Raw genomic sequence first — 12,793 nt, 5'->3', positions numbered from 1 at the left:
AGCATTCTAGTTGGCAAACGGATTAGAAGGGAAAAAAAAAAAAAAATTAGAGTCTGCAACACATAATCTGGCATGAATCGGGAACAGTATTTTGTAGGTGGGCCCAGCACAAAACAAGGTCCATTAGGCTCAAAGGACACTGCAACAGAACAATGGAAGCAGACAGGAAGTCTGCACTAATAAATATGCTCATTGGGCCACTGCCACTGCCTAGCATGGCATAGATACATACAGAAGGATTGTACACTAAATGGTGCAAACACAGTCCAGTCCATCTGTCATAAACGTTAAGTCCAAAGGCCACAGGTGCAGATGGCACTAAAAAGTAAAAATTACACCCAGACAGAGACCACTTCATGTAATATGGAGAAGCAAAAAAAAAATCACCAAAAAAAACCAAAAAGGCAAAACAAAACAAAACAAAGGGGAAAAAAACAGTGATTAGCTTCCAATCAATAAATGTTCTCAGAATGTCCTTGGCAATCTCTTCTTCTTCCTTTCCCTCTGTCATTTTACATGTGTAACATACATTTTATTTCACAAAAGTACTTTGAGCATTCAGGACCATTTTTTTTTATTCAGCTATATAAATCTACTCTATATTTGGGCAAAAAGACAAATAATTAAAAGTATAATTCAGTCTTTCATTCTAGTGTGCTGAGAATAGGATGTGTTTTCCCTTTGGAGATGGAATCCACTAGGCTCTAGGTGTATCTTGTTTGAGGAATGTTTCCACACTAAAAAGCTTTATAAAAAGGAGTAGAATGTACTTCTCTCTGTTATAGTTCAGGTAAACAGAAAGGAAAGTGGCATTCTGTGAAGTTGCAAGAAGAAGCAGAGACTTTCTGCTATTTGTTTATTTTAAATCAGATTTGTACACGACACTAATTTCTCATTCTGAAATATCTTTAATATGTTCACTAGATCTCTGTAGATTATGTACATAACAATAGTTACACACCACAGAATACACCTTATAGAAGGGTTTAATCTGCCATAGATTTCTTTTTTCACAATCACTACAGGTTAGTAACTGAATATCCAAGGCTAAACGGGAGCAGATCACCAAAAAAAAAAAAGCTATATGAACAGTCAGTCCAAGGGAAATTAGTCCAGAGATAAAAAAATGGCACTTCAAGACCTATCTTTAGTTACCAAATCAACTGCATCTCACACCTGTGGAAATCAGAATTTCAAGTTTGTCCTTTTTGAGTTGTTCTTTGATGCCAGCCATCTTTGATGGAGTACCATGTTGTGCTAGATCCCTGATTTGACAAAGAAAAAAATGCCATTGAAGAATATCAACATATTCCAACTGTATAACTCCATTGAAGTTCTTGGCAACCCCAATGTTGTTTCAGAAACAGAAGTAGTTTTACTCATACAACTATCTCTAGAACTTTTTTCACTACAAGGGCAAGCATTATCTTTTAATCCTTAGTCAGCATTGTCCATTGTGCCTTGTTCACTTCACTCAGGAAATCTGACTTCCAGAAATCACTGAATAAAACTGATGTCTTTGTAATAGCACTAGCTATAAAATTATATAAACAAGTGAATAGAGTGTGCTGTATTTTGTCTTTCTGGAGAAATTTTTCAGGTGCAGCAGACTTTGAAATCACAGAAATAATAATGCATGCTATTTCTTTGTGGTATTTGCAGACAAGTACTGTAAAGATTTAATAGCATAGAAAGGAGTCAACTGAATGTTATTTCCAAAATATTAAAGAATCATTCAATACTCCCATGTTCTACAATTTTTAATTTTTAAGAGGTACGTGCCCGCTAAGCAAAGGTTTGAGGATGTCTTCTACGTGAAATAACAATGACCAGTATCAATCTCATTTTCCTAAAGTCTCAAATTAAAATAATTTACAAAAGTGGTTTTGTTTTTCTTTTTTTAAAAAAAAAAAAGATCAAAAAGTGTAAACAGTGATTTCCAGAGGATTATAGAATTCCAATTGAGAATTTTGCCTTCCACATAGTTTCTCACAACCAGGGCACATTCTCACCTGATTAACAGGCGACTATCTGAAAGTCATCTGGGTTAGCTACGGATTAGAACCAGGGACTTTTCCAGAATCCAGTTTTCAAGTGTTTATTCCCACTCTGAAGTTGCATCAATAGCTGAGGCTTCAGTTGCTCCTACTTGTTCTGCTTCCTGTTGTCCGCAGTGACCAGGAACAACATAAAGAAAGCCTCCTTTCTCATTGACTAGGATTGTTTGGCAACTGTGAGCAGGTGAGACTTTGCCATATATCAAGCCAGCCAACTCTCACACAATCACTACAGGAACATACAAATGTGACACCATGACCAACCTCGCAGCAAGGCTTACTTATTATGGTCACTGCCTTGGCACCTGCTCACATAATGTTAGATTATTCATTTCCTTTAGCTTGGAAATTGGACAGAGTCTACTCTCATGCCATTTGTGTACTTGTGTCTCCTGAGTAGCCCCAACAGAAAAGTTCTGTGCCAGGATGCAAGGAACCTACAGAGGTTTCAACCATTCATCACAGTCATCATCACCCATGCTCTTATCTCCTATTCCCTTCACCACAACAGTGACAACACGTGGTCCTGAATGCTGTGAATTCTTCCAAAGCTGTGGTATTGTGCCTTTATTCCCTCTGCAGATCAGCATCAGGGTATCACTGCTTCCTTGTGATCTGAAGCAGGGAGGGTCAGGAATGCATATCAGAGGGAACCTGCGCTCAATTCTATCCCTTTCCAGGTCCTAGTGTAATGCTGACTGGTGATCATACAGTCACGGAAATCAGATATATAAAGTCCTGCTGTGCAGCTGTCCCATGGCACTGTTATTTTATAAATTTAATGTTTAAAACTCAAAAGTCATATATATGTGTTAATATTTTTCTGAAAGTGAAGATAGTACATTGTTACATCGATTACTAATAAATGCATTGGGTTATTGCATACCTTTTCTGCTACTGTACACAAATAGCACCAGCTAAGGTTAAGACTATTGGTGTTAGGGCTCAGGAAAGCAACAAGGCTGCTGCCTGGGCCCCGTCTGGAGTTAAAACTAATTGATCAGGGCATGCAAACACTACCCATGCAAACATGAACAGAAAATGAGAAACTATTGAGAGATAACAAAGCAAGAAGCTAATAAACAGTGCAGTGAAGAATGAATAGATTTCACGGGCAATTGTGAGACAGTTATGTGATCAACGGCCAAATTTCACAGATAGCTGAAGTGAAGAACTAGGGACCTTCTGGTGACCTAGCCACGCAAGACTGACAGTGCCCATGCAACTGCAGCAGAAACTCCATGCAAAGCCACAAGTACCTCTACAATGAGCCAAGAGAGCTCATGAACCCTTTCCTCCTCCTTTTACCCCATCCTCACTGCTATTTTTGTTGATCTGCAAAAGGAAAAGATAGGTTTACAAGTACCTGCTAATCACTCACTTGGTTCACTCCAAACAAAAGAAAAGTATCAGATTTCTTATGACTTCCTTGACACCCTTCTTTCTTCCTAAACAAAGATATTCACATCAAATTTCAGGGGAAAAGAACAAAGTATAAGCACCATCAAATCAAACCAAGTCACAATTCAGAACCCATAGGCCGCTGGTTCCCTACCAGCAGTATTCACCATCCTGACCAAACTTCTGTACTCAGTAAATTTCCAACATCCCAGGAATGATAGCAAGGACTACTTCACAGGAAGAATCCTCCCAGCAGGCATAGGAGGTTCAGAGACCTGGATAAACCATCAGACTACATCTGGAACGGCAATTTTTATTTTTTTTTTAAATGTTCCTTAACAACCCAAACCTCATTGATGTATGAGAATGGAAATGGGTGAGTTTACTTAGAGGCAGGAGGCACTATTCACTTACAAGGAAAATGTTATGACAAAAGTTGCAATAAAATTATTTTCCCAGGATTTGCCTAAATATGATTTTTATTTTTTTTTTCCTGCAGACATCTCTTCTCCAGAGTAAATGAATCTTTTAATTAAACCCTGTCCCTTCATAGGGGATATATTTCTGCCTCCAATCATCTTGGCAGCTCTCCATTGAACTTGCTCCAATTGATCATGTCTTTTATGGGGTACTGAGAATTGAATACAATATACTAGATGTGTCTTAGATCTTCCCCTTTTCAAGTAAAGGGAGATCACAACTTCCTTTGATCTACTAGCTGTTCTGCTGTTGATATAGTCCAATGCTTTGTTAGCCTTCATCACTGTCAGCATACAATGTTTAAGCCACTGTCTACCATGACAATTACGAAGTTATTAAACAGGATTGGTTTCTGAACAGTCCCCTGAGGAACCTGGGCATCAATGGTACAAACCATTAGCCGCTATGCTTTGAGTCCAACGATCCATGCAGTTCTCTACTCATCCAGTAGTCTATCCTTCTACTCCATGACAACTCTGCTAGAATACTTGGATGTTGTGGAAGATTGTGCTGAAAACCTTGCTTAGGTCAAAACAGATGACACCCCATACTCCCTTTAATCACTAATCCAGTCAATCCAGTCATCTCATCATAGAATGGGACGAGGTTGGTCAACAAATAAGATCCATGCTGCTCCAAGTCACTTTTTTTGCAAGAGATCTTGGTATCAGCATACCAGGTATGAGCATTCACAATCTCTGAGGTCATCTTTACCACCAATATTAAGGTACCAGAAAATCTTTACATATACATTTTCTCTGAAACAGTATAAATCTGCTAACAAAACGGAATATTTTTGACACATGCAATCACGTGATTAACACTTCTGTAGGAAACTATTAATAAAATTATTACAGAGAAATTAGATAAAATATTTCTGTGAGTCAGGTTCATGGGAAATGACAAGTGTTTCTGATTCGTTTGGTTTAAAGCTGTAGTTAGTATTTTGAAGACTTTTATCCATATTCCTTCTAATTTTAATTAACCATTTTCTTAAGTTTAACGTCTTAATTCCTGGAACAAAATTAATGTCAATATGAATTTTTGAGATCATAAAATATATTAATGATCTCCCAAGTAACCTTTTCTGGAAGAAATGGCATAATGTTCTGTATATATTCATATACTTAGACAGAAAGATAAAATATCAGTGTATTGATAAAAATACAATATATATATATTCACATAGATAAAAACATTTCCAGAATGACACATTTCTTTTCCTGTACCAAAATAAAAACCCCAAAGAACAGTCAAATAATGTAGTCAAATATCATTTTATTATATGCAAGTAGTGCAAACAATTGAAATTGAGATTTGCTCTCGAAAGGAAAAAGTAAGACTATGAACTTGTTATATATATTCTATTCTGCAAAGCCTATTCTTAATATCCCCTGGTGGTATATTTAGTATATATTACAGAAGATTTTATTGATGTATTACAATTTTTTCATAAGAAGTTATTCTGAGAGTAAAACCAAACATAAGATTCACTTTTAGAAGAGACTTGTTAAAAAAATTAAGGTTTTTCGAAATGGCTTTGCTTGTAAACATAAACATGAATATGTGCTACAAAAACTGAATTTGCATTTATTTGGTTTGCAGTTAAGGTGATAGTGTGACTATTGACTTCTTAGAAATACACAGGTATAAGAGAAACTATTGAGAAATTTTCTATGAAAAAGAAGTGATTTTCAGAGTTTCTAGGAAACCTTAAGTTCACATATCTCAAGTTTCATGTTGACTTTATAAAGGCTATGGGTCCTCAGACTCAGGCCACCTTATACAACTAGGTTTTTTTTGTTACTGGACTATGTAAGACAGTCAAGACTTAGATTTGATGTCCTTTTGATTTCAGTAGGAGGTAAAAGATATCAAGAAGAGACTGAAGTCTAAAGAAAGGGAGGAAATAAAAAAGAAAAAAACTGATACTGACTTGAGCTGCACAGTGAAAAGGACAGGTAATGAATTCCTAATAGAACTCCAGGATAAAATGAAAATAAACCAACCCTGCTACAGTATCTAATCTAATATAGTCAGGGAAAACCACCATTTCTGATCCCTTAAACACCTTAGAAGCAAAGAGTCCTCCATGCATGTCTCACTACAATGGTAGAACCACCAAAACTGAAACTGTTACATTGACGTATTCTGGTGATACAGAGTACATTTCCCAGAATAATACCAATTCCTTAGGTGATTCTTTTATTTCTGAAACAGGTGAAAAATCTACCTTTTTTTGTCCATGTGAACTGTTTTAAATTACAATTTGTTTGTCAATATTTATCATTCTAATTTATTAGCTGTATTTTTTTTTAGGTTATTTTGGACTCTGCAGATTGATAACATAATTACAGGTAAGGAACCTTAATTTATTCAATTGCTGGTGGAAATGCTACAGTTTCCTTGTTTATATGAAGAGATTTTCACTTGTGCTGCTATCTTGATTACTGATCACCACTGACTGAATTATTCCTATTCCTATCTGGACACAAGCCCACAATTTTTTTTGTACATGCTTAAACAGAACACATAGCTTTATAGTTAAATGACAGATACCTCAATATCAGGCAATGTAAAACTGCTGGAATTCACTCCTGTACATGCACACACTAAATACGGAGACATTTATCCCTGATTTAAACAAATATAAACCCTAGCTGCATAGTCATAGGATATTTTAACTAGGCGTAGTTACTTTGCAGGGAAGAATTTTTAAAAGCTAGCAACAAAAAAAAACCAAAATGGAAGACAACAGATAAAAGGGACAAAGCGATATTGTTACTATATCCATAAGAATGTCTGAATGTAATACCATAGTCAAGAAAATATGAAACATTAATATATGAAGAGACTGAGAATTACAGTGATAAGATAGACCGTCTGTTCCTTATTCTTTAACAGCTCTGCTGTTAATCGTCTGTCTTTGGTCAGGATACAAATAAGAATAATACACTTCTAGCATAACACTGTACTTGGTTAAACACATTTCCAGCAATATTATTTCGGTCCTGAAATTCTGGGGGCTTATGTGCCATATATTACAGGAAAAAACAAACCAGATGTTCATGAAATTTAACATGTAGGCAAATCTAATTGAAGCAGTAGAAATACTTAGACCTTTGGACTTCAACATTGACTGACTAAAGCCAGACCATTCAGTATTATAAGAGCCACCTTAACTTAAACCTTTGCACTACTTTTCAGGAAAATCCTGAGGAGGAGATCTCCCTTCCAACAACAACTAATGAAGAATACCAGTTTCTGTCAATAAGCAGTTATGCAGTAGCTCAGCAATACAAATTTTCATACCTGTTTAATCCAACAAGAAATGAGAAAGAGAAGAAAAAGGCAATGGGAATATATTGTGTGTCAAAAGGTTATGGACATCAGAAGTTTACCTGGGGAATGAAGGTTGGTTTGACTTTCAGATTCAACCCTATTTTCTCAAAATACAAACACAGCCAAGAATTAAATCAGTACTAAAAGTTGTTTCAGTCCTTGCCTTTGAATGAAGAAGAATGGAACTAAATTTAATAGAATTTATTCCAAACTTTTGGTAAGAAATCTGGATTCAAAATGGAAATTGTCATTTAACGTGCCATCAAATGTGTGTTACATTGGTAGATTAGACTCTATGTTATGGAAGAAATTAAATTATTTCTAAGTTTCCTTTGCCCCTGGGGCTGGGGGGGGGGGGGAGTCGGGGAAAAAAACCCTACATCACAGGTCAGATGTGCAACAGTAGTTTATGACATCTCTGTCTCCTTCCTACCTCAGTTTATACTATTGATAGCTGTTACAATCATCAGAGAATAACCTCCCCTGCTACAATCCTCCCCTTAAGCCCTTTGAACTACATTCACGCTAATGCCCTCTGGCTCCAACAGTACACAACACAAGTGTCTGAGAAAGACCTGTGGAGTCTTTGTCTAGTACTTGTCACTTTCAAGTGCACAATAAAGCACATAGAAAGAAAGTGTTGTTTCCAATGCCTCCATAATAAATTCAAAGAAGAGTGTGAAAGGTAAACTGGAACAGGTGAAGAGCATTTTCAAATTTTTTTCCAGCTTATATAGTTCTATTCTCTCTGAATATAAGAGGAAATTTCTCACTAACCTCATAGACAACACATGTAAGCTAGTATTGAAATCAAAATATAACATACCATCTTTACGTAGTGATAACTTTTTTCAGTAATAGTTTAATATTCAAAAATTACAATTTTATAACAAGATAATTTTCAAAGTACTTAGTTAAAGTGCAAGGGAACAGAACAGGGACAGGAAGGTTACTCTTTCTAGATTCATAGAAACCAGCCTGAATAGAAGCTTTTCAGAGATGAGCTTTTGCAGATAGTATATGCTGAAGGATCTTTTCATGCACAGGCTATCCACGGTGATTCTTTCCTTGCTTTAAATCACAAAAGGAAACCACCAGCAAACAATGGCTTTAAAAAGTGAAACAAAGGATAATTCAACTTTATATGGTCTGTATCTCCCTCTGTATATATGTGTATGTACACAAAGAAAAGACCTTTAAAGCATCACTTAATGATAATTATCCAAAATTATTTCCTAAACTGAGAAAACATCTTTTGTTACTTTACCTTCAAGAATTTGAAAACTTGGTTCCTAAAAGTTATCTTATTTCTCCTATATTTTTTGCAACATAACTATCAGCTGGAAGCACTTGTCGCTATACTATATGTAATAAATATTACACATTGGGTTCATAATGATTCCACAAATAAGGTTTCCAACATCTTTTGCAAGCTTTACCATGCTGTCAAAGACGCATTTAAATTGTTCTGTTTAAGCAGTTTGTCATTATAGTATTATCCCAAGTATTTTTAATTTATCATTTGAAGAGGACAAGAATATTAACTGTGAGCCACTGAAAGCCTTTACCACATTTCAAAGTTAAGAGATCGAAAACCGAGCATAAACACACAAAGCTTTGGCATTCCACTTCCATTTCAACACTCTGTACTGACCTCTACTGGTTTATCCATCGTAGCTTTCATAGCTATTAAACAGCTTACTTTTATTGAACTTTTGGACTCTCTTGTTCAATTTCAGGAATAAAGTAAACTGTACCCCACCCTGCCAACATCTCCCTGACTGAAGGTCAAAAAGGAATCAAGCTTCAAGCTGTTAGTAGCAGTTTACCTGAAGTGAGTGAGATGCCATGAAAAATTATCAGTTCAAAAAACCCTAACAGTACAAATACAGCTGTAGAAAGCTATTAAAATCAGAAAACTCCATGTTAACACCTTGTCTGTATTTTTTATGACTTAAGAATTTATCACATTTATTTTATTCAATTGCTGTCTCATGTCTGTATCGTTAGCTGTCTGGTATATACAGTCTGATTTTGTACTGCATTGTTCAATATCCACTATCTGACCCATGAGGAGGACCGTAAGTATTACTGCTACACAAATATCAAATAAATTAATCCCCTTTAGTCATCCCCATTTCACAGACTTCTGCCTCAGAGAACATGTTTGTCTCTAGAAGCTTTTTCAGAAGAAATATTTGCTCTAATTAGGACAGAGCTAGCAATTTACCTACCACATGCTCGTGGATCAAAGTACTGTAGCAAGTTTGACACTATAAAAGTATCACTGTAAATGCTTTGTTTAGCTAAAGTCATTACCCTATCTCACAGGGAGCAGTGATTCACTCGTATCATTTATACTACTAAATTAAGTTCAACCCCTTCACTTGCTAACTGATCACATGAAAAAAACAAATCTCTGTCTCTTTATGTGCCTTACAGTAAAGAGCGACTCTAATTCATCACAAGCAAATGAGCAAACTTTTCCATCCCCATTTACCAAAGAACACTTTTATTGTCAGCAGCACTCAAAACTTTCCAATTTTAAATGCCTATTTTTAGAATTCCCTGTTACACAAGTCTTTAAGTATGAATAACTGTTTTACATATTGTGAGAACTTCATTTCTTCTCACTGCTCTATCAGTGATGCCAAACAATTTTTTCATCTTTTCTTTTGGTAATCACTTGTACTGGCTGGAAAATAACAATTGTTGACCACAAGAACAATGAAGCTTTATCACTATGTCGGTATATATAGTAAAGTAGAATACATATTATTTATTCAATTTCAGAACAGCAAGATGCTTATTATTAATTAATCTAGTTTGTGTATTAATGCATTTTTCTTTCATTTTCCTAAAAACCTTTGTAGATCATGAACATAAATCACTCAGATCATTCAACAGTAATCTATACATATTTTTATACTATTTTTTATAGAAATAAATATCTGAACTGTTTTTTTAAGAACAATCATCTCCCTGGGCTTTTTGAGCACTAGGATTTCTCCCTCTTCTTTTACTGATGCTGAACCTTTCATCACTGCATCCTAACGCTGTCAGTGCTTACAACAAGGAGCAACACACTACAGAAAACCTGAGGAGCCACTAGCAAGCAGGACTTTCCTCCACCTGGGCAGAAAGGTGCCTGGTCCCCTCCAGTGCCATCCGCCGCATTTCCCTGGTTCTGACCAGCAGAGGGAGGAGAGGGGGTGCCTGCACAGCCCCGCATCTCCCGCAGTCCACTTTGCTCTATGTCCAAGCTAAACTACAAGCAGCCGCCTCAGTTTTAATGCCTATGATGAAAATCCACAGGTGATCTTAGCCAGAAAATACATTGATACTAGTATGTTACTTTTTTCCTTCTTACCTTTACCTAGTGATTCAGTACAAGCGTTCAGAAGATCACTGTCGCCTGGTCTTGTAAGGTTTGCGACCGCTCCGATTCTGGCACTTCCTCTTCTAGGACTTGGATGAACAGCCAGATCTGAACTGCTTATTCTGTTCTGAGTTAGAAAGAGAACATTTTGATGTTCTATCACTAGAACTGGGCCTTTGCTCAACACATTAGAGCAAGTACATAATCATTCTGAGATTTGCAAATCAGTGTCTTTTTCCATAAGTGGGAAAATAATCTTATTAAGATTTCCTATAACAAAGGAGTGAAAGACATTGATTTTCACTAAACAAGGTGTTGACTAGATCACCATGAAACCACTGTCATTCCAGGAGGCTTTTTAGATCAATACTTTCAGGCAGTTCTGTGCAAAATATTCCACAACAGCCCAAATAAATTTTTTCCTTACCTCTGGTATCCCAGTGAGGTCACATTCTGTTAAAAACATCCTGTCAAGCTTGGTACAAAAGGGCTCCAAAGAATCAGAATGCAGAAGCTATGCAACTTGCTGACTAACTTTGCTCTGTGTTATTTACCAACCACACAAAGAAAATGCTGTCTATTCAAAACACAGTTCAAAACTCTCTTCACAGAAAGTGAGTGAACAAACAGTCCCATGTCTGATGCTGTAGTCACATCTCCCATGAGGCCCGGTGATAGCTCTGGGGCATGGGACGGAGTGACACCACCAGCAGTCACTACAAGGCACTTTTGTAAACAAGTTGTATGTGTGTGCAGAGGAGGAGGCGGGTGTTACTTTTTCTCTGATTTAACATTAAGTTATATTTGCTTTATCATCTTTAAGCAGAACTTCAGTCTTGCTTAGTCTACTGAGCTCATTTGCTCTAGTGCTTGCACAGCATTTTCCTCACTAAAAGCTTTGTTTTGTTCCAGAGGGATCCGAAAGAAACATCTGAAATTAGTATAGGATGCAGTTTTGGAACACTGGAGCAGGAGCAGATTCAGAGTCTTCCAAACCCATCACAAAACAGACAACGAAAGTCTGTGCCTTACCCTACTTCATACCCAGCAAGATTCAAAACACCTGTGTTTCATTCATTAAAGAAATGGGCGTCAGTTATAAAAGCCATACTCATGTTTCAAGTATTCAGTACCCCCAAAACTCACTTTTGGGGATTCTGACTGAACTCTGCTCATTAAGCAACTGAATTGTTAAAGCAATTTGGGACTGCTCTAAAAATCAGAGGAAATTTAGATTTTGCATTTTTGGTAATTTTTTTGCAATTTGGGAATTTCAAATGTTCTTAAAGTCATAAAACCTCTCCACCCACTATCATTGTTTTAAATCTGTCTATTCTTTGAAAACTCTTACCCTGCTAGTCACAAAGCCACACTCTAGCAGAGAAGTAGAAATGTCTTCTTCAGCTCTCTATAGGAAAAGAAGTACCATATAGACCTAGCACTTCCAGTATGGGCCATTGGCTTCCACCCACATCAAGTGGTTCCAGTGCTTTTTCCTTATACTTACAATAAATTGCAGACAGCTATTTCCTGATGTGGAAATATCTCCTTGATCTCTTTGCAATTTCCTTCTTAAACTCTCAGACCAGCACTGAAATCACTTTTCTGCCATGCAGCCCAAACCAACCTTCCTTCTGATCTACTTGGCAGCCCTCGGAGTGCTCGCATACTTTTTACAATTTCATAGTAAATATTTTTTCTTAAACTGTTTTCAAACGTCTTAAGGACAGGTGTTATGAAACACCTGTTGTGTACGTTTGTGAGAGGACAACATAAGACATTGTGACATTATGTTGTAAAACAAACACTAGTCTGCTTTTCCTTCTGTGAGGTCTGCTTCTGCAGATAAATGTGTATTCTGATTTCATCCCAGGTTAAATACCTTTATTAGCTGTTACATCCTTTTTACATAGGTAGTTCCAAATCTTTATTCCAGGATTAAGGATCATTCCAGACACAACATAAAGGACATACAACTGCGGATGTACTTTAATAACTGAATGATTCATGACAATTAATAGGATGATGAAGGCATAGCTTTTAACCATGTAAAAGTTTTCTATAAATAAGCAAAATGTTAAACTACCTAGCTATATTTCTATGACAAATACTCAAAAATAATGCCTTCAGAATA

General features: G+C 36.4%; 1 protein-coding gene across 1 annotated transcript in view; it reads right to left on the bottom strand.

The window, feature by feature from the left end:
* ST18 (ST18 C2H2C-type zinc finger transcription factor) overlaps positions 1-11,198 on the bottom strand; it is a 174,640-nt gene extending 163,442 nt beyond the window's left edge. Inside the window, exons 1-2 of the mRNA XM_009567203.2 lie at positions 11,087-11,198; positions 10,651-10,786 (exon numbers count right to left, since the gene is read on the bottom strand). Of these exons, the coding sequence (XP_009565498.2) occupies positions 10,651-10,786; positions 11,087-11,125 (175 nt within the window). The 5' untranslated portion in view covers positions 11,126-11,198. The remainder of the gene's footprint in view (positions 1-10,650; positions 10,787-11,086) is intronic.
* Between the last annotated feature and the right edge of the window lie 1,595 nt (positions 11,199-12,793).

The sequence above is a fragment of the Cuculus canorus genome, chromosome 2 (genome assembly GCF_017976375.1).
Source record: "Cuculus canorus isolate bCucCan1 chromosome 2, bCucCan1.pri, whole genome shotgun sequence".
NCBI lineage: Eukaryota > Metazoa > Chordata > Aves > Cuculiformes > Cuculidae > Cuculus > Cuculus canorus.
Note: the sequence above shows the minus strand (reverse complement) of the source record. Positions and strands in the feature narration are given on the sequence as shown.